This window comes from Crocodylus porosus, unplaced genomic scaffold, assembly GCF_001723895.1.
Source record: "Crocodylus porosus isolate Cpor-Errol unplaced genomic scaffold, CroPor_comp1, whole genome shotgun sequence".
Classification (NCBI taxonomy): domain Eukaryota; kingdom Metazoa; phylum Chordata; order Crocodylia; family Crocodylidae; genus Crocodylus; species Crocodylus porosus.
In genome coordinates, this window is record NW_017728950.1 from 72,113,594 (window position 1) to 72,136,617 (window position 23,024).

The following is a 23,024-nucleotide window of genomic DNA, read 5'->3' on the forward strand; positions in this document are numbered from 1 at the left end:
CTATCTCGGCTTTCGACATGCCTTCCTCACTAAACTTAATCATTTCTAGCTTTTGATTTAAAGTGAGAGACGTGCGACTCTTCCTTTCACTTGAACACTTAGAGGCCATTGTAGGGTTATTAATTGGCCTAATTTCAATATTGTTGTGTATCAGGGAATAGGGAGGCCCGAGGAGATGGAGAGAGATGGGGGGACAGCTGGTTGGTGGAGCAGTCATAACACACACAACATTTATCGATTAAGTTCGCCGTCTTATATGGGCGCGGTTCGTGGCGCCCCAAAACTATTACAGTAGTAACATCAAAGATCACTGATCACAGATCAGCATAACAAATATAATAATAACGAAAAAGTTTGAAATATTGCGAGAATTACCAAAATGTGACACAAAGACACGAAGTGAGCAAATGCTGTTGGAAAAATGGCGCCGATAGACTTGCTCGATGCAGGGTTGCCACAAACCTTCAATTTGTAAAAAACGCAATATCTGTGAAGTGCAACAAAGCGAAGTGCAATAAAACGAGGTATGCCTGTACTGAGTATAAAAAGGGGTTGGCTGCTGGTCCACAGTTTGCCAGTCTGCGGTTTGCTGGTCCTTGATCTAAAAAGGTTGGGAACCTCTGAGCTAGACCATGGGTGTACCACTTTGAGGAAGCTGAGGGCCACACACTGTGTGGGCCACAGATCTAGTAGCCACATTCAGCAGAGGCAGGTGCGTGCATCCCTTTTTCTTCTCCACTGCACAGGCTACCTAGTGTCCTCCTCTTCTGGCCATGCTTTCCGGGAGCACCCCCAAAGGAAGAGGCCCATGCCCTATGCTACAGAGAAGGCAAAACCCCTCACTGTGCATGCTGATATGCCCAGGGGGTAAAAATCTTTCTTGATTCCCTGTCATGATTGTTCTGACCCTGACTAGAGAGGCAAAGCCCTCTAACCAGAAAACCAAAATTATTTTAGCCTCAACAAGAACATTGTCATATCCCAGTCAAAAGCCCTAGCCTTGGCTCCAGACAACAACCAATGCTTTTGAGGCAAGTGAAAAAAAATACCTTGACCCCTGTAGAAATAGGAAGGGAAAATATTCTTCCTTGGCTCTGTGTGACATCTTCCACCCTGCTCTGGAATCTGGGGACTGCAAACATGGTTCATATATCACATATCCTAACTGGAGAGCCAGGGCACCTCTTTCTGTTCTCCTATCCCCTCCATAAACTGATTGCCATCTCCTTTAATGTTCTTTCATAACTAAGCTGGTTATGAAGCTTTACTTTATTTCCCTTCTGATGAGCATGGATCTCTACAATTTTTACCAGTTTTGGGCTTCAGAGCCCTCTTGTGATCTAGTGATCTGTTGGGGCAGAGGGAGATCCTGTTGCTGTCTGGGAAAGTGCATGCATGCAGTTATTTCTTTTAAAGAAAGGGAGGATTTGCCTTCACTGACTTTCACAGTCTTGTCTTGTAGAGACACTTGGTTCAAAAATAAGAAATCACTGCAAGAATTAGTCTCAGAAATGTAATATAAATCCAACTAATGCCCTAATGGGTCAACACTGGATTTATTTCTGTTTAGATAAGAAGTTTTCTATAAAACACAGTGTTAGCAGAAACCTTGAATACAATAGAGCCACACTTTGAGCACTACTCATTTTACTTAAGTGATACCACATATGTATTGTCCAGGATGGTACTACTGGGAAGAAGTAGCAGCCTGTTAATGGCTAAGTCTCACTCCCAGAATCTGGTATGACCACAGGAGTCAAAGCGTTTTCAGAAGTGGTGTGGGAGGGTGTCTGCAGAGAGCAAATGATCTCATTACTTGTCCTCCCTGCTCCCAATTCAAAATAATTAATACCTAAATGTTCCTTACAATTAGTTTAGTTTCCTGCCTGGCTGGTTGACAGACACTACTGAGGTTTGAATCCACTGCAAACAAAAGCAGATGGCTACCTTCGCTAACAGATTATGGCATCAAGGCATACAACCCATTCAGCTCTGTCTCAATAAATTTCAACTTCTGATTTATAAAGTGAGCATAATAGAAGAAATCCATGATGCCTATAATCAGAATCACATTACAGCACCACTTAAAGCAGTAGCAGAATTGCCTAAGTAGTTATTGTATACTCGTGCCGAATTCAAATCTTATTAGGCAAGAAAGCAGTGCCTGGAAAACAATTTGTCTTGCCTTTGCTATTACAGTCTCTCATTTCATTTTTATTGAGCTAATTAAGCTTAAAGTGATATTTCAAGTATAGATAGCTACTACTGGATTTTTGGCTAACATATTATGTGGCCCATTTAACATAAATCATCTGATTATTTGCTTATTTTGGACTTTATAAAAAACATCACCTTGGTATACTTGTATACCTGCAATTTCATAATGGAAGTTCATTAGTTTCATGCTGATTAAACCAGAAAGAGAAAGGGAATATGGTGAAGTATAGTAAATAGGTATTTGGAATAGCAGGCACTGCTTGTTGTTTTAGATGATAAATTGCAAACAAAACATACCTCTCATTACTGATGAGGTGTGCTTCATGGTCAAAGGCAAGGCTAGAGTTCTCTATCCATAGTGCATGACGGCTCCAGATGATGGCACAACATTTCCTAACAAAGGTCCTGTATTTTTAGCATCCTGTGTGCTTATTTTTTCCATGAAGATAAATATAATTTTGAAGGACAGGAAAAATATGCTTGTCATGTGTTGTGCACCTGAAAACCAAATCTACTCTTGGTTGCATACACTGCTTGTCATATTTTTCAAGAGTCCTGCTTTAATTTAAGCATTGTCCATTTAAATGAGTTACCAGTGGTAGACCTGTTGGGCAGTGAGCTAGCTGAAAATCTTTCCCAGAGTGGCTTTGTGGGTTTTTTTTTATTCCTGTGCTAGAACATCACTACATTCAGGGAAGAGAGGTGAGGTGTTTCTGTTTTGTCTCCCTAATTCAAAGGACCATTTCTGAGTGAAGTTAGAATAGCTTCCCAGCAAATGATCTAGGTTCTATAACTAGTCTGCTGCCTGGAGGATAGTGTAGGAATGAAGTAGGAGGCTCCCAGGATTCCAAGTAAGGCTTCTGGGGCCAGCCTAATGCTGGCCCCAGTCTCCCCTGCCCAACCCAGGGTGACTTGCCATGTGCAGAGTACACATGGCATAGGTATTCCCTGGGGACAACTAGCAGCATACAAGGTAAACTTGCTTAAATGTCCCTGGGGAACCAAGCGTTCACACACACCAGGGCTAGGGACAGACATTACACATAAACTTGCTTAAATGACCCAGAAACTGGTTTAAACCTGTAACAGAAGAGAAGTTCAGTGCACATAAACCAGTTTGAAAATGGCTGAAACTGGTTTGAGATAAACCTGGTTGAATGTAGTATCAGACTTAATTGATTTGGCTCAAACCAGTTTATGTAATATCTGTCCCAGATGCCTTGCTGGCTTAAATTAAATTAGACTCTCCCAGCATCCTGGCATGTTCTCTGGGCTAGATGGGGCTCTCTGCTCCACAGCAGGGCTGGGCCCTCCCCTCTGTTCCCTGGCTGAAGTTCTGGCAGAGACTTGCAGGTACAGCAAGGTCTGCCTGGCTTCCCCTTGTCCTACCCACCCCTCGCTGATCAAACAGGAAATCATCCTCCTCTCCTTCCCATCTCCCACAGCAGGAACGCTAGCCTCAGGGATCCTACGCATGTGGTACACTAGCTAATGCAGATGTGTGAGTGTCTCCAGTTTCAGTGGGATAAGGTGACAGAACAGTGACTGCTTAGGGCTGTTTGGAGCTAATCAACAGGTCAGCTGGTAAGCTGTTTAAGAAGTTTGAAGTAATTGAGAGAGGCTATTGTTTTGCTAATCGGGTGATAAGCACTGTTATCTGTCTCCTGCTGGCTTGCTCACATGTTAGTTTGCTGCAGACAGTATAAAGAAGAAGGGAGGGAGATTGTAAAGCACCATATTCTCAACAGATACATGCACTGTACCACCCCCCGCCCCGCTTGCCTTAGAGTGCTAGCAGGAGGCTAGGGGCTGACAATACTCCCACCCCTTAAGCAGTGAGCAGGGAAAAGTCTGGGATGTTTCAGACAGACCTCCCTAATCACAGTGTCCTGCCAGGGCCTGGCCACACCCCACCCTCAGTTCAGTTCTGTGCAAGGGAAGGGTGGGCTACTCTAGTGCCCCCCTGCTTCTAGCCTGAGCCACTGCAGGTATGTGCCTGAATTTCTGAATTTCCTCAGTCCAGAGAGAATGGCTGTGCAGTTTCAAACTGATTTAATCTAGCCAGGTTAGACTAATCTGCAAAAATAGAATCAATTCAGGTTCAGGCTTTTTGAATGTCTGTCCCTACCCTTGGATGCAGCCACAGAGTCCATTGGAGATCCTCCCCTGCATGAAGTCCTGGAGCACAATTTCCCCATGGTATATATATGGCATAGGGAATACTAAGACAATATCATTTGGGCAAAAGGAAAATAAAGACTTTATTACAACTATTACAAAGGCGAGAAACAACCTACTTTTCCTCAAGATTGGAGGCACAAATTAGAATTGGCTTAAGTGCCATTTTTACCTTTTACCTATGTTCCTTTATGTCAATACCTTAATATATTTGAAAATAAAATGTTTTGGGGTATGTGGTGGAACAGAGTAGCTCCAGGGCATTACTTTTATCAAATGAGCTTTTTGCATTCTTTGACTGAACACTAATTAACAACAACAAATCGGTGATTAGCTGAGCAAGTTGCATTCTTGATTACATATGGACTGTTTTCAAAGTGTTTCTGATAAACATAAACCCATATATGTTTTTTTGCTTGTGTCATAGGCTTGCCTTTGGCAAACTTAAGCAGTTATAACCTCACTGTTCTGGAAGGAAATAGCATCACAGTATATTGTGATGCCACTGGAATGCCACTTCCCAACGTATCCTGGGCTTTCACTAATCTTGTTTCAAACCATGAGGTAAGCTTTTCATTCAAATAGGTGTCTCTCTAAAGACTGAATCCATCTACTGAAGGATGATCTGGAGCATGGCTTTCAATCTTTATTATTTTTATAATCATAAATATGAAATGGAAAATTAATGTTATCCTTACATTTACTTTCCAGCTGTTCTTAATCCACAGTGACTGATGCAATGCTTCTTGGAAAAACATATTTATTCTTTGAAATACTGATTTTTAAGTATATGTACCTTCATTTGTAAACTACGGATCTATAATTCTATAAGAATACTAGTTACATGATGAGTTAGGAACGTGAAGCTCAAACACTTATTATCAGGAAAATACTAGTTTAGTAAATGTGAAGTTTCATGAAAAAAGTGTTGTGCATATAATTGTACTGTATTCTCAGACCACAGATATGATATGCTTGAGTTATAGTTGTAAATATTAATTACTTTAGTGGGGAAAATCACCTTGATAATATGGGTTTTTATTTTCTTTAACAATATAACAACATACAAATTTGACATTACTCTACTCATACAAAATTCCAAGTTATTCTAGAGGAAATAACAAAATTTAATTATAATATATAAAATACTAACTTATAATATCACCCAAATGCTGCCCTTTACAATCCTACCATTCTGTCCCCATTTTCACAGTGTGTACAAGTCGAAGACACATTGATTATTTTCTTTGTAATGCAGATGCTGATAAGGCCTTTGACAAGATTTCATTGCATTCTGGAATTTGTGACTTTAGTCTTGAAATTGTGATTTTCTGCCATCTTAGAGTGTAAACAGCCTAAGTTACTCCATATGAGATGTATGGCCTTTGCTGGACAAAGAAGGCTGTTTCCTATCTTCCACATCCGCTTAAATGTGAAAAGGACAGGGATATCTGCTATAGATGAAATTTTGGGGAAGTGGTACAGTTGACCTTGTCTGCCTCTCTACTCCACCTTAACACATTGCTTCTCTGCATTAAAAATTGCAATAATAGTTGCATCTACAATGAATTATGAACTGCCTTGAATTTTTAAAAATATTTAAGAATTTTTCTAAGCCAGAAAGAAGAGCTAGTGCAGTGTGCAGGATGTGCAAGGAATCGGTTTTTTTATCCCAAGGGAACCAGAATGTCATGTGGCCTTTTAACTTCTGTTAGAGCTCATTACATTAGGCCTGCACAGGTAATCATGACACTTGCTTTGTGGCTGTTAGAATTAAGAGTGCTAAGGTCTGTAACATACAGAGAAATTAATTTTAAAACTAGACTTTTAAACTAGCCAAATACAGCAGTCCACCACCAAGATCAAGGGATCAAAACAATTTGGGGAGCCTATGCCAAGCCTTCTTTTAAACCAAAACAAATGGAGGATAATGCTTAAATGAGATCACCTCGGGTTTTTCAAAACCCTTTTTATCTTTAAAATGCAGCATCCAGTTTATTTAAAAGCTTTCCAGGAAAATTCTATCCTGGCATAATTTTGGATCTGTGAAATTTCAAAGCGGCTTGTAATGGAAGGCTAGCTATGGAGTAACACTAGTCCTTTCAAGAGTAAGACATGGAGTGCTCTTTTAATTAATTTGCCATTCACCACTAGCCTTCCCTTTCTTCGCTAATTGGTTTTCTATTTTTATTCCTCTTCTCCACACCTTCACATCTTTGTTTTGGTCTCTCATATTGCTCCTCCTAGTACTTCTGTGTATTTTCTTCTTATAAGGAAAAATCCTTGTAGGAATAGAGTTTAGTTATCCACATGCTTAACTTGTGCTTCAGTTGGAGTTTTTACTATGCACTTTGGCCCTGATCCTGCAATCAGTTCCCTGTGAATGGACTCTTTCATTTCATCTGGTGGAAGTCCCAGTGATTACAGTAGGACTAGTGAGTCAAGTTAAACACATGGGTAAATGTAGCATTGGAGTAAGAAGCCTTGCATCATTCAGGTCAATGGGAGTCTTGCTGTTGACTTCAGTGGAGAAGAGGGGTGTGGGAATGAGAGAATGGACAATTCCTTACACCTCAAAGAGGAATACTGAAGTTAGTATGGTTCTGTGCCTGCAGTGCTGCAGCTCTGTCATGGGGATCATATAGAATTCCTAGCAAGGGAAGTTAAGTAGATTTGTGAACTGTTCACTTTCTCAGATTTATTTTGTTTACTTTTCTTCTTTAAAGCAATGTTAGCCTATTTTATGTAAAATTGAAGAAAACAGAGAGTTGTTTTTGACCATTTTAAGGACCTGCTTTAAGATAATTGAATCCAAGCGATTTTGTTTAAGACCTGACACTTCATTTGTCATTCATCCTGATGTCTTTTAATGTTGCAGCACATAATCCAGTTATTGTTTAGGTAGTGCTTTAAATGTGCACAGAGCTTTATAAAATATAAAAGACTCAAGGTGTGCCTTGATCAGCCTACACTCAAATGCAACAAGATGATGGGGGTAATAGTTCAGGAGCTTGAAGAAACCAATTTGCTGTAGAAAGGATTCAGGCTAGAAGGAATCTTTCAAAACTAAGTTGAGAGGGAGAACACTTTGTAGTTGTGGCAAAGTAGGCTGGAAACAGATGTAGCCTTTGTGCCTCCAAAAAGTTTTTATGGAGGCACAAAGCCCAAGAAAACAGATGTCCATGCCCCTTTTTGCACCAAAACTGTCCAAAATTGTGACCATGACAATAGGTGGTATAAATTTATGCCACTTTCTTGTGCTGGATGTTTGCTTGTTTTATGGTGTGAGAACACAGGCAGCCTGGAACTGCCTCTCCAGCCACACTGGACTGACACTCCAGGGGCTTCAGGGGCCCAATCCTATGTGCCCTGGTAATTCTCCATCAGGAATAGGCCCCTGAAGCCATGAGAGTGCCTTTCCAGGTTGGTCTGCTTGTAGAGGTTTGCCTTGGAAATCTCTTGAAGGGGATGCTCCAGACATGCCTGTTATGCTGGTGCACCTGACTCACCTATGGGTGAGAGCATGACTGAGAAAAGAAGTTCAGAGTAGGCCTTAAAATGAATGAGCGATGAGATAAAACAGAGGGAATGAGCAAGGGAATGGGTATGAACAGGCCAATCAAATTTTCATGCAAAGGAAGAAATGTCAGAAGACAGAGACTGGGGGTGGATGCCCTTGATGCTTGGAGTTTATATATTCATCTGGCTTCTGAAATCTGCACTCATGGTTTCTGGTTCCCCACCTTAGTATGTTTTAAAGCATCAAGATGTTTGTAATTTTAGATAACAGAGGTTGTGCAGCACACAGACAGTGTCGTTAAAGGGCATAATGAACAGACCGAATTCCATACTGTTTCTACACTGTTCAGAACTGATGAAGTCAACAAAAATTGTATATCAGCAGTTTCTTAGGTTAGATTCTGTGGGTATAAATCAACAGAGGGCCATAGAATCATATTTAATATATAATATTATGGTGCTGAATAAAATTTTATGAAAATAGTAGCAAATTGCCCATCAAGAATGATGGTGGGGACCGGGGGGGGAGGCCAGTTCCGTGCCATCACCACCCTGTGCCATCCTTGCCTCCATGGAGCAGGGCCAGGGGAGGGCTTTATCCCTTCCATAACCACTGTTATGGTGGTGCTCCACAGTCCCACTCTGTCCCTTCTGTCCCCTCTGTCCCCTTCCGCCACCATCCCACACTGCTGCCACCAGCTGCAAGGAACAGGGCCGGGGGACAGTGAGGCCAGCAGTGCTGGCCTCAACCCCCTGCTCTGTCCCCTCCATCCCTGCTGTCATGGAAGCATTCCATCCCTGCCATCTTTCTCCCTGCCCCCCCACTCCATGTCTGGCCCCGCACTCTTCCTCCACTCTGTCCCCTCCATCCCCACTGTCATGGCAGTGCTGTCCCAGCTGTCATTCTTCTCCTACCCTCCGTGCCTGGTCTTGCACCACTCCCTCACCCCCCATCCTCGCCGTCAATCTTGACAGGCAATTCACCCTGTGTGAAGCAATGGCTGGAGCCCTGCCCCACTGGAAGCCATGCATCACAAGAACATTACAAACAGTCCATCTGTCTGTCTGTCTGTCTTTCTAAGCCATTTATTTTATATATATATATATATATATAAAAAAAAGGCTTAGTCCACCTGCCATGTAATCTATATTATATATGTATATATGGGCTTGTTCATCTGTCTGTCTGTCTATAATGCTCCTGGGGGTGTGGCTCCTGGTGTGGCGTGGCTCCAGCCAGTCCTGTGTCAAGAATGCCTGTCAAGAATGATGGGCAGGGTGGTGCTCCACCATCCACCTCCATGACAGCGCTCCATCCCCGCCATCATTGTTGGTGAGCAATTCACCCCACACACAGCACTGGCTGGAGCCATGCTCCACCAGGAGCCATACACCCCCAAGAGCATTACAAACAGACAGACACACAGGTGGACTAAGCAATTTATATATATATATAAAATAAATGGCTTAGACAGACAGACATATTTATATATATATTTATATATATAAAATGGCCAGTCAATTGCACAGCAATACGGTTAAAGGGGAGGAAAACTAAAAGATTCTGGAATCATTGTTATTTCAACTCTTGTTGCTTGTTTTACAAGGTAGTTGATACACATTTGTTTCTTTTCTTGTCATTTGTAGAGTGATACAAGTAAGAATCCTGCCTCATTAACCATAAAGAATGTTTCTTCTAAGGACAGTGGACTACGGATTTCTTGTTTAGCAGAAAATATTGTGGGAGAAGACCAAGCTTCTGTTGAGCTCACGGTGTTCTGTACGTAAACAGTGTTGCATACAATTTCAGCTGCAGAAAACCCTGATCAAACTGCATCAGCACAAAAAATGTTGGGTGTAAATATTTGTTGGGCGCATAAGTTATTGAAGTAAAATATCCTCCAAGTTCATGAACTATATTACATTTAACAGCACAACCAGAAGTTATTTTTTTATGTTTTACTACATGGAACTGAACATCCCTGTGTATCTGGGCTTATACCTGCCTTAACTTTCAGTCTGAACTCATTTAAGTCAATGTTTGAAGTCCCAAATGTTCAAGAAACAATATAAACTGGAGGTGTGTGTGTGTGTGTGTATACATTGTGTACATATTAATATGTGTGTGTATAGAAGGAGAGGTGCACATAGTAGTAATTGACGATGTTATCTTAATAGTATTAAATGTTAAAGTCTTTCCTCTAAAACAGTAATTCTGGTGTGTTAAAAAATAGTTATTCTGTAACATTTGTTTTCCCAGGCATATTTTACTTTGCCCATAGCTCTGAAATCATCAATTTACTTGTTATGGTCAGGACAAGAGGGTTGGTACATTGGATAAAATCACTAACCTCTTAACTGTAAGATTCCAGCATGAATCCATTTAAAGTGAATTAAGTGGGATATTTAAACAGTCTTCATCTGTTGACTCTTCACATTAACCATCAGTTGGAAGGCTCAGGCTTAGACAAAAATTTGCTTAGTAGATGCTCATGGCAGATTAGATTAAAGAAGTATCTATAGATGAAATGTTTTATAAGTTTAAATCAGATGTCAAATAGCTACTGGAAGGGACATAAACCACAAATATTTTGAAGGGTGTTAGCAAGAAATCCCAGATTGACTGCATTATGAATGGTATGAAGGAATATAACTAGATGGAAATTGGATGAATAACAAGGAAAACTTGTCAGTGAAATGTGCAATGTTGTGGAAAAGTCTCCCAAAGGAATCAATAGTGTGGTCAATAAAATTGGGACATTTTGAACTCGATAGCATACTAGAAAATGTACTGTAGGAAATGATCTTGTACTGGTTAGGAGATACCCTCTTTAGCAGAGGTCAGCAGTATACTGCCCATGGGCCAGATCAACCCATGGAGCCAATAGATCTGGCCCACAGAGCTGGAAGGCTTTGCCTCTGCCCATGCCCATGCTGTGGCTATACTGTAGGTGAATAGCTGGAAGCTCTGCCTGCATTGCCACCATTTCCCCTCACCTCCCTGGTCCTTGGCTGCAGGACAGGCACAACTTCCAGCCAGTGGCAAAGTAAGCTGGAACTAGGGCCTTCCAGCTACAGCTGTGCTGCAACTGGGAGGTGGGGAAAAGCAGCAGCATTGTGGATGCACCTTTCAGCTACCCTGCACAGCTCCCCACCAGCTGGAAGCTGCACCTACACTCCTGCTGGGAAGCGGGGGGCTGGGACAAGTGGCTCTGGTACCAGTGGAGCCCCCAGGTGCCTGGTCCCAGAATGGGTACATGCGAACTTTACTGCTAGCGTACTTCTGAAGCCAGCTTGCCTGAGTTGGACTACAGCCAGGTTGTTCCATCCCACATCTTGAAGAAGTGGACTGCTCTTGCTCTCTAGTATCCATGATGCTATGATGAAACTCACCTAAAAATGTGGATGTTGATTTTGAATATAATTCCAGTGCTGTTTCACATTTTAATTAGCTCTTCAACACTTTTTATAGTACTTGGTGGTTTGGCTGAAAAACAATGTGGAAGAGTTCACATTAAACAAAAACCTTTAGGAGGACTTTTTCTCACCCCACAAAACCTGAAGTGCTTAAAGCTGTTCCTGATTTTATCCAAACCCATTTGTATATCCCTTTCTAAACAATAGTTTCCAGAGCTACTGTCCAATTCAGGTCTGAATTTAGTACCATAAGCAGAGTAAGTGGGTGTATGGTCTCTGTTTTCCTATATGAATATGTTTATAAATAAGCTAAAGAGTGTTGAATTTAAAGCTGACTATCTTTTAGCTTTAATGATTAGAAAAAAATTCCTAAGTATTGGGGGGAGGAAGGGGGGAGAGACATGTTCAGGATATTCTGATGTTGTTCACTCTTTTTTTCAATATAGTTGCACCAAATATCACATTTATTGAATCTCCAACCTCGGACCACCACTGGTGCATTCCATTCACTGTGAAAGGGAACCCTAAACCCACACTGCAGTGGTTCTATGAAGGGGCTATACTGAATGAGTCAGAGTACATCTGTACTAAAATACATGTTATCAATCAAAGTGAATACCATGGCTGCCTTCAGTTGGACAACCCTACCCACTTGAACAATGGAGCTTATACCTTACTGGCAAAGAATGAGTATGGAGAGGATGAGAAGCGAGTTGATGCTCATTTCATGTCAATGCCAGGAGATGGTGAGTACCCTTTTCCTATGTTAGGAATGGCACACTGATGATCATGTAGTGGTAGTGCTGTTGACCAGCCTACAGGTATTAATTTGATATTGCTGTTAATAAAATGGGCTGATCCACTGCTTTTTAAATTTAAGAGTTATCTTAAACTAAACTTCTCTCTACATTATGATTTTTAAAAAAGTTTCCCTTCCCATTTTAGACTTCTTTTCACTTTTGCTTTGCTTAAGCGAGCTGCAAATTAGCTCTGTCTGCTGTATTCCATTTCAGGCCCACAGTTCTTCCATGACCTGACAGAATTGGTGAAGTAATTTTTTTTATAAAAGACCTTTCCCAATAAATAAGTTCTGATCCTGAAAAGTAAACGTACAAGTCAACATACTCATTAGGACACTAGAGGGGTCTGCAGAGAAAACAAGTACCCTTTTATGTAGGAGAGACAAGATGGCCACTGATAACTATTTATATAGGGAGTTTCTTTATTAAAGGTGCTGTAACAGACTTCCCTGTTTGGTTGGCATCCAGGATATGACAGATACTCAAAATGTAGGGCTTACAGTAAGTGTCTTATGTTTAACAATGCATGGTAATCATGTGGCTAAGTGGTAGACTTCTACTTGTCCATGTGAAATTTCTCTTACTGTACATGCACCTCACCTGTGAAGTATGGAAGCATTTTGGTGTAAGTAATTGCACATTTATACCTGAAAATCTACCATTGGGTAGAAATAAACTGACCCTAATTGAAATGGTGATGCCTAATCCTATGTTGTCCTCTTACAGTGACAGGAAAATTGGCTTTAAACCTTTCATATTTGAATTCTGTCCCCTTCACTACCAGTTATATGCATAAAAAATGGACCCCATATTGAGTATTTAAGGTACATTGATTTGATGGAGATATGATGGTTCTCTTCCCAGTTCGTGCAGTAGATTGAGAGCAGACACAGTTACTCCAGTGTCTCTTAGAAGCTTCTCTCCTGTCTTTTCCTCTAGAGAGTCCTTCCCTAAATAAAATCATTACAGGAACAGTCCAGGGCTTCAGCTACTGGCAGCCTCCAATACTGCATTATAACAATCCAATAAAATGGTCCACCTTACAGAGATACCATTTAAAATGGAAAGCAATTTTAACTTGGCTGCGTTCATTTAGAAGAATAAACACTTTGTTTAATAAGTTTATAGGACTTTAACAAGGCTGTCTGGAAGTTCAAGCAGAATAAGATACCCGATATTGTCGCCTTTTGGGTGCATTTTTAATTATATTGGCCTTTTTAATTATAACATGGAATAGAACAGATCATCCCATTTCAGAAGGCAGTATTATACATTTATTCCTTCAGTTTTAAATTCTTACGTGTCATAAATTTTGGAGAAAATCTGTGTTGTGTCCTTTTAAGCATAGCTCCAAGTCTGTGGTGAATTAGGCTTCATAAATACATTATAGAGGAAACTACTATAAATGTAGTCAAGATGTGTCTATCTTACAAATTGCTACATGTAGGATACATGGCCACAAACCAGTCTTTAAAAATTAACAGGAAGAAACCATCTATCCTGGCTGGCTCCCCGAAGTAGTTTTTATCTGGTAAGCTGTTTCATGTAAGGTGTGTGTGATGCTGAGTTTTAATGTTCTACAAAAATGATATACGTTCTTCCCTTAATACTTCTGACTCTGCTGCTGAAGCCATCATTGGGTCAAATATACATACTATAAATTTACATTAAATTACATTTCTGTTGTTTAAAAAAAGCTCTGTATAATGAAGCATAAAAATTAGGCCCACACCCAGATATGTGCATTTCTGTGCCTGCGTAATAGAATTGAATACCAGCTCTGATGTTTAATGGAGTGCGGTATCCTCCTCAAGCTTTGAACTGATTCTGTGATTATTGAATCACTTACAGCCAAATGCACTGAAGATATTAAAAAAATGCCCAAAACAACCAAACCAAAACAAAAAACTTGAGAGTAATTAAAAAAAACCCAACCCACTCATAAAGCATATAACATAATTTAAAAAATAAAGACAACGGAGCCTCAAGGACCTTAAAACATCAACAGCAAAACATTCCACCTTTAAAGGTGTATCAGTCACAACGTAGATAGGATCCATAACAAGAACCTCTCTGCCTACAGTATGGTGTTTGTGGAACAACCAACCTTTTGTACTACTGGGCCGAGGAAACAGCTTAAAAGATCAGGGGAGCCAATGATACTGGCAATATTTGGAGTACAATAATAACATTACAGTTAATACCAGGAAGCATATTGCTTATCAGAAGCTTTTGTTTTATTTACTGAAGGAAATATTCTGTTCTATGGGACTTTGTTTGTTGGTCTCTCGCACATAAGCAGAGATCTTGTCTGAGCATGCTAGCAGAAATCAACCTGGACTCTTCCCTAACTATAATATAGATCTCTTGAGGAGATCCTTAAACTTGGAGATTTCAAACTCAAGCAGCTTTGCACCAATAACTATCCTTATTTTGGGGGCTACACATAAGAGGGAGGGGTTGGTCCAAGATGCATTATTCTAGCTTCTAATCAGAGAATTTTATTTGTTAAGGTTGTAGACAATCTATCAGTTTAACAGGGGCTTGTTCCCTGAAATATACTTTGTTTTTCATAGAATCATTTTGAATAGTGCTCTAAGTATGAGTTACCTAAAAATGTCTCATATTGCAGAAGCCCCATAGATAGTATAGTAATGTAATAATTTCTACATTGAATTTTTTATCAAATCCCTTTTTTAGGATTTACTGTAAAATCTGAGCAACTTTCAAGAAGGACACTGGATATGACGGATGAGTCTGTCTACTATGGCAAATCACATTCCTATAAACATTAAGGAAGATCCTCAGCTGATGTGTAAATGGTTAGGTTTGATTGGCTTTAATGAAGCTGTCCCCATCTAACCAGCTAAGAATGTGGCTTGCTGTTTTTGAACAGCTTTAGGACAAACACTGAGAATGAATTACACTTCAGTCCTCACATGCCAAAGCATTTGTTTTAGTGTCACAGTATTACTAAATCCTTCTTTTATTTGTTGTAAATTTCACTTAGGGCCTTGTTATGTGTTGATAAGGGGCAGCTGTTGGAGCTCTTAACACTTGGTTTGTCCACACATTAACACCTGAAACTAGTTTTAAGCACTCATTAGGCATCTTAAAGTTATGCCACTCCAGGGCAGGATTATCTCTGATCTGTGTTACCCAGCTTGTGGTGTAGCCATGCTAGCCAAATTCCTGCTCACTGCCACCTGGCTGTGCTATCTGTTTCTGGGGGAGCAGGCAAGGAAGGATTAACCTGCCTGGCCGGCCACCACCATTACCACCACTGCTCTCTGGCCTGGGCTTAGCCTGGAGAAGAGCAACCACCCTGTGACATGAAAATGCTAGATGTGCTTTGCAATTTTTAGTTTCATACTTTTTGCAACAGATTTTCATGCACTTGGTCCAAGAAAAGCAGAAACAAAAATGCTCTGATTTCACTTTGCACTGGTTGTAAAACTGCACATGTGAAGTCACTTAAACAAAATCATGCCCACTGATGGATTCCTCTTAATATGTTTTAAATATTTCCAAACTTTAATTTCAGACTTTATACACAAATAGAAAACATACATAAACTGTAACTAAGAGAGTGTTCTATAGGACTTATGCTGTGTCATTGGATGCAGTACAAATAAGCATAAAGTGTTATGCTGCAAATACGATATCTTTTCAAGTGTAAACTGAATGATGCTTTAATATACTCAACATCAACAATTCTGTGTATTGAAGGCTTGCAAGATCAGATTCATATATATATGCACTAATAAGAAAAAGGTGCAAAATGACATGAAAATATAGTGGGACAAGACACTAGGTTTTTGCCCGTCTTACTTGCATAAGGTCTTGGCTGTCTCTAGTTGCTCTGTGCATGGGGTTCTCATTCTGTTGTGAATCCTTGGGAGGTCTTTACTTGGGTCCTTGAGGGGACAGTTCTAGCAGAGTCAATGAAGCTGCATTGTTGAGGTTATTGGTGCCTTTGGCCTGTAGTCTTAAGTGACATGCTGCTTTTTGACAATGTCACAACTACAAACCATGTTTTCCTGATTTAAGTTAAAAGTATTAGACCATGTGCACCTTAGTACAACTGAGGGAAACTCCCACTGAAGCCAGAGGGTCAAATTCTAATTCTATTAATATTAGGAGGACTTTCCTATTGTGTCAACAGGCATAGTTTGTTCTGCTCTTATTTCATATTTACACTAATGTAGCAGTAGAATTTGATGCAGGTGAGAATTGCCCCCTTTGCCAGGAGAGTAGATCAGATCTTTCATATGAAGCATTACTTATATTTAGGATCTCTCTGGAAAAAATTAAAGATGCAATTTAATAAAAACCATATAAATTATATTGAGTGTTTTTCTGTGGAGATTCTGACTATTATTGCTTAATGGCATTCCTATGGCTAATAATCTTTTAATTCATAACAAAATTACTAAAAAAAGCAAAACAAAACCCAACAAAGTAAACTGAAAGCCCTGTCGTTCTTCATCAATTATTTGTAAAATATTTACAAACGTTTTTCTCTTTCTCTCTTTCTCTTTCTTGGACAGGTAGTGGCCCAATCCTAGATCCTGATCTTTATGGTAATATATTTGATTTTTTTTGTTTTGTTTTTTGTTTTGTTTTTGAAATGACAAAATAATAAGTAACTCAAACTGCTAAAAGATGGACTGTTATGCTTGGTTGAATGGCACATATTTTAACATGAATCAAGTGTCCTTTGTATGAACGGTTCTTTTCCTGCTTATTTTATTTTAAGTGAATTAAGGGTAAAACATATTACCTTTTTTACCTCTGTCTCTAATGCTTTGCTTCCAACCAGTAGAAGCATAAATTTACTGCTATTTACAGACTTATTACAACTATGAATGGCACAGCTCATTCATTTTGAGGTTTTGTGAGCTTCAGTTCATTATCTTTCCTTTTATAAATTAAATAATATTTTTTCCAAAAAGATAATGGACCATTTGATTTACCTCTGTAAAAGGAGGCCTAGACTGTAGGGGAAAATATAATTTGAAAAATAAGGTTGGCACAAGTGCTAACTCCTTTAAACAGGTTATTTTCTCTTCTAGTTTACCTTTATCAGTCTCTTTGAAGTGTAATGTTCAAGTTGATGCTCAATTAGACAAAATATTTTAGCTTATTCTTTACAAAGACTGATCTATATTATAAAGGCAGTGTGTAAACTTGGCTGTGCCTATTGACCAACTGTGAAAGTCCATCTTTAAGAGTGCTTCCAAACTATCCTTTATTTTCTTGGAGGAGTTGGATCCTGCTCAGTATTTGGTTATTTGAATGAAATGGCCCATGACTTACATTTCCTTAGGCTAAATTAAATTTTATTGCTTTGATTCCATTCCATGTCATTAACCTTTAGCCTGAATATTCAGTTTGGGATCAAAGTGGTTTAAGTGCTTAGGAAATATTTAAATCATAGCTTCTCCTCCCTTTTTTCCAAATGCTTTGCTTGGATAGTTTAGACAGTTACTTGCCTGTGCTCTGTTATGTAAGTAGTGTGAACCAGGTATAAATCCTTCAGTTCTGCTCTGTAAAATTATCTGAGGCCCCTGTTTAAGAACATAATGATGTTTGAGCTTGCTTTTAACCATGCAAGTACTATCATTGGCTTTGCTGAGAACTACTGATATGTTTATATTTACCCAAGAGATTTGGTATTTTATTGAATTGGAGTTTGGAAGAACTACTGCTATAGAATAAAGTGTCATTTCATTTGTTTCTCTTTTGAAATTATTACTCGTGGACTGTGTTTTTTTTATTAATTTTAAAGATATACACAATCACTTCTTGCTCACTGTGAGACTCTTAGTAGTCTAACTTGTAGTTGTTCTAATTTCACTGGTTTAGTTAGTGGGTTGAGCAAATGACAGCTAAAATACTCAGCTTTAAATGGCGGTATAATTATTTTTGAGAGTGTCACAAGCTGAAGTCAATGAACTTGAAATTGCCCTGGGACTAGCTTCTGTTCTGTGACCTTGCATATTTCATGGAATAATTTTAGAAAGCTTCTTTTCATCTACTTGCATTCTCTGTTGAAATAAAGATGTAAAGGTCTATCTTCTCACATCAAAACTCCCCCTTGCCCCCAAATAATTTTTCAGACTCCTATGAAAACTAAGAATTTGCTGTCTAGATTTTACTGGGGAGAGGCAAAAGTAATAATAACAAGAAAAAAGTCTGCAAGATCTACCCCCAGATATTGCCTTTTTACCAAGTGCTTTAACACTACCTTTAAGTTGGAGTGCCATCAGCTCCTGTTGAAGCCTGTGAGAGATGAGAACCACTTGCTGCCCAAAGGACTGGGCACTTTAGGAGTAGGTATTTACTTACATTTTGACGTGGGAGGGAGAGCAAACACATCAAGCAGGGAGAATGGTGAACTGTAGCTCTCCAAATGTAATTTAGGAAGCTACTAATAGGAGGAATTGAAGCAGGGTGTAAAAGGGACAGCCTTTAACTCAGATGAAATAAAATGGCCTGCAGACAGCAAAAAATCAGGGGCTTCAATGGAATATTTTTCTTCCCAAAAGAAGGCGGTGGGTGGAGTGTGCACGCATTTGTGTGTGTGTGTGGTGGCTAGTAACACTCTGTAGTGCATGGGCCCATTAAGTCCCCAAGGAGGGGCAGAGTAGGGCACTTTCATTACGCCTCCCTATGACTTATATTAGTTGATGTGGAATGGGGCTTGCACAAACAGATCCATTCATTGGTTAGGCCCCATGCTCCAGGGACAGAAATTACACATAAACTGGATTAAGTGATCAGAAACTTGTTTAAACCTGTAACAGAACAGAAGTTCAGTGAACATAAACTGCTTTCAATATGCTCAAACTGTTTAAGATAAACCTGGTTGAATATAGTATCAGACATAACTGATTTAGGTCAAACCGGTTTATGGAACGTCTGTCCCAGATCCCTCCCTGATTCAGTTTAACCCACAGTCCTCCAGCATCCCAGGATGCTGTGCAGCTTTGGGCTATGCTCTCTGCTCCACCAGAGGAGGGCAACTTTACCCCTAGCTGCAAAATCCCAGGCAACCCAGAGCCTGGCCAATTCATCTGGCCCTGCCACCTCCACCAGGGGAATTGGCCTGGTTCCCAGCTGAGGTGGAAGTAAACCCCCCACTGTGGACTTCCCTGCATGCTGGGGACAACCTGGCTGGGGGTCCAGAGCTGGTGAGGCTGGGTGATCATCCTGCTTGGATTCCCAGCTTGGGTAGGGGGAGTAAAGTGGGTTCCACACACACCCTCCCCCCCCAGTGCCAGGCACAGCTTGGTTGGAGGCCTGGAATCAGGGAAGGGGAGAGATATGGCAGCTGTTCCCCTTCCCATCCCACAGCTCCCTCCTCAGCCTGCCTGCCTTCTGGAGAGGGGAATAGCCGGAGTGATCGCTCTGGCTCCTAGTTCCCAGCTCAGGTAGAGGGAGTAAAGCCCCTAGTTTGGGCTCCGCCCATCCTGCACCCCTGCAGTGGGGGCCATTTTACCTCTAAGTCCATCCTCAGCCAGCCTGCCAGCCAAAGAAGGGCCATCGCCAGGATATTGCTCTGGCTGCCAGCTGCAGGGAAGCTCACAGTGGGGGCTTTACTCCCCCAGCCTGAGCCAGGAGCCGGGACAGTCACCCAGCCATGCTGTCTCCTCAGCTGGCAGGCCAGCTGAGGAAGGAGTTGGAGTAAAAAATGACCTCCACTGTGTGCTTCCTTCTTGTACTGGGCACAGCCTGGATGGGGATCCAGATCTGGGTCAGGGGGCCCTTTCCCCCCTCACTCCCTCCTCAGTGGCCTGCTGGCCGAGGAAGGGGCATGGCTGGGTGATCTCCCCAGCTCCCCCGTTTTGGCAAGGGAAATAAAGCCCTGATGGCAGCTTCCCTGCAGCTAGGGTGATCACCCGGCTATACCCCCTCCTTGGTCAGCTGGTCACTGAGGAGGGAGTGAGCGGGGGAAAGCCCTCCCCCCACACACCTGGTTGTGGATCCCTGGCCAGGCTGTGCACAGCACAGAGGGAAGCATGCAGTTGAGGCCATTTTTCCCACCCACTCTATCCTCAGCTGGCAGCCAGGGAGACAGCATGTCTGGATGATTGGCCTAGCTCCTAGGTTGGGCAGGTGAATAAAGCCCCCACTGTGAACTTTCCTGCAGCTGGCAGCCAGGACAATCACCGGGCCATGACCTATCTTCAGCTGGCAGATTGACTGAGGAGGCACTGGAATGTGAAATGGCCCCCACTGTGGGCTTCCCCCCAGAGCTGGACGTAGCCTGTCTGGGGGTCTAGAGCTGGGTGAGGGGGCCCTTCCCTCCTCACTCCTACTCAACTGGCCTGCTGGCCGAGGAAGGGGCCTGGCTGGAGGGATTGCCGTGGTTCCCAGCTGTAGGGAAGCCTGCAGTGGGGGCTTTACTCCCCCTGCCTAAGCCAGGAGCTGGGGAGATCACTGGGACATGCCCCCCTCCTCAGCTGGCAGGCTAGGTGAGGGGGGAATGGAGGAGGGAAAAGCAGCTTCCACTGTGGGCTTCTCCCTTGCCATGCACTCAGCACTGCCTGGCTTGGGTCAGGAGATGGGAAGTAGGGCATTCCCCCCCCCAGCTCCCTTCTCAGTTGACCATTCAGCCAAGGAAAGGGCATGGCTAGGTGATGGGCCTGGATCTGGCTCTGGATGAGTGGGGAGTAAGGGGAGAGAGGGAGAAGCGACTTGCTCTCCCTTCCCCCCTTCCTCTTGCACTGGGAAGACCCTAGCTGGGGGTCCAGTGCAGGGTGATGGGGTTCCCTTCACATCTCCTCCTCAGTTGGCCTGGACTGAGGAGGGGACATGGCTAGGGGGCTCCAAGCAGGGGGAGAAAGAGAAATGCCCCACCAGGGGCTTCCCCCATCCCCTTTCCCCTCCCTTAGGATTGGACAGTTCCCCCCACACCCACTCCTCAGCTGGCTGGAGCCTAAAGAAGGGGCATGGCTGGGGGAATTGCTCATCTCCTGGCTCTCTACCATGGCTGTCAGGCTGGGAGGCATGCTTTAGCACACCCCTGGCTCCTGGTATGGATTACTGCAGGGGTCTGGTTGCCTTTCAGGTTTGAAAAGTGAACATCAGATCATTTTCTAATTGGTTCAATCTAGGCATCTTACAGGAACCTGCAAAGTTTGAATCAGTTCAGTCTCAGGGTTTTTAACTGTTTGTACTTAGTGTCTACCCCCCAGTTTTGTGCAGAGTGAATCCTTTTAAAGAAGGATTTGATATGTCCCTATGAGTTTGACCTTTACAACTCTGTGTTGCATGTGGTAGCTTCCAAACCTTTTCACGATTAAGGCTAAGTACAGACAGTCCAAAAGCCCAAAGCTGAATTGATTCAGGCTTTGCAGGTTAGTCTAAGCTGCAGAATTAAATTGAAACAGAAGTGAACACACATTTAGCTTTGATTAGGGAAATGCAACCACATGCCTGCAGTGGCTCAAGTCAGAAGCTGGGAGGCACTACTGCACAGCAATCTGGCATCTAGTCAGCATGGGCTGTGTGTTTGCTTCCTCTTCCTGGTGCCCCTGAGGTCTCTGGGATTTGCAGTCCTGGCTCACAGCATCAGGACTCCACAGGGTTGCTCCTGTAACTGCTTCCAGGTGCCTCTGGGTTTTGTAGTCCACAGTTGCAGCCAGCAGTAAGTTTGAGCTGTGGAAGGGGTGTTTAACCCCCAGTTGTGCTCGCCTCACTCCACACCCTTGTCAGCCAGCCCTCTCTACTCCAGCTAAGGAACAGAGAGCTGGAGCCAGCTCTCCTCTCTGGAGTAGACAGTATAGCTCTGCCAAGGGCTGCAAAACATGCTTGGGGACTGTGATTTAAGTTGAACCAGGAAGGGGTTTGGGACAGAAGTTTCATAAACCGGTTTGACCCAAATCAGTTAAGTCTGATGCTACATTCAACCAGGTTTGTCTTAAACCAGGTTCAGCTATTTTGAAACTAATGTATGTGCATTAAGCTTCTGTTCTGTTACAGGTTTAAACCAGTTTCTGATCACTTAACCCGGTTTATGTGTAACTTCTGTCCCTACCCTAATTGCTTCAAAGATGGGACCGGAAGCGGAAGTGCTGACCTGCAAAAGAAAATAAAGGGCTTTAGTATGGGACACAAGATGTCTTTTTTGGCAATGATAATATTTATCATTTCTGTTTCACTTCCCATGCTCCAAGCTTTGTACAGACATTAATCCTTCAAATAATTAATCCATACATCATCTCCACGGTGTGGATGACTAAGAAATATTATACCTATTTTCATAGGTAGAGAAACAGGCAGAGAATTGAAGTGACTTGTCCAAGGCCAAACAGGAAATCAAATGCACAGCTAGTATTTCTGATTCCGAAGCTCACATTCAGGCTTTCAGGCCATCAGGAGCAACTATGTCACAAAAAGGCTTGACTGTCACAAAATGATTGTTGTGTTTATGAAGAGTGTGCTGTTGTAGGTTATGTATGTGATGCCTATTTTTTGTGCACACACTGACTTTGAAGTCTGGGATGCTTAGTCTTTGCTGTTTGATAACTTTTGTAGTCACAGTGGCATCAAGTGGGTAGAAAGTCCTGGCTTGCTTTGGTAGTTGTTTACCTTCAGGTGGCACAGGTGTAAATGACTGCAGAAGGTATTGAACAGTTGATACTCCACCTCTGAGTGGGTCAAAGTACATGCATATACTTTCATATATTTCTGTGCACAAATTGAGTAATCACATGCACAAGAACCCATTAATAGTTTCATAGTTGGTAGGGTCGGAAGGAACCTGAGCAGATCATCAAGTCCGCCCCCCTGCCATGGCAGGAAAGAGTACTGGGGTCAAACGACCCCAGCAAGGTGTTCATCTAGCCTCTTCTTAAAGACCCCCAGGGTAGGAGCCAGCACCAC

At 42.0% G+C, this 23,024-nt stretch overlaps 1 protein-coding gene across 6 annotated transcripts in view; it reads left to right on the forward strand.

Moving 5' to 3' along the window:
• The window catches only part of NTRK2 (neurotrophic receptor tyrosine kinase 2), a 318,801-nt gene that overhangs the window by 71,393 nt on the left and 224,384 nt on the right, over nucleotides 1-23,024 (forward strand). For 5 of the 6 annotated variants that reach the window (XR_002104663.1, XM_019554967.1, XM_019554968.1 and 2 more), the window contains exons 6-9: nucleotides 4,823-4,959; nucleotides 9,562-9,694; nucleotides 11,778-12,077; nucleotides 16,682-16,714. Coding sequence is in view for 5 of the 6 variants with exons in the window: in XM_019554967.1 (XP_019410512.1) it covers nucleotides 4,823-4,959; nucleotides 9,562-9,694; nucleotides 11,778-12,077; nucleotides 16,682-16,714 (603 nt within the window). In the remaining variant the exon portion in view is untranslated. The remainder of the gene's footprint in view (nucleotides 1-4,822; nucleotides 4,960-9,561; nucleotides 9,695-11,777; nucleotides 12,078-16,681; nucleotides 16,715-23,024) is intronic. The other variant, XM_019554969.1, reaches the window with a different exon arrangement.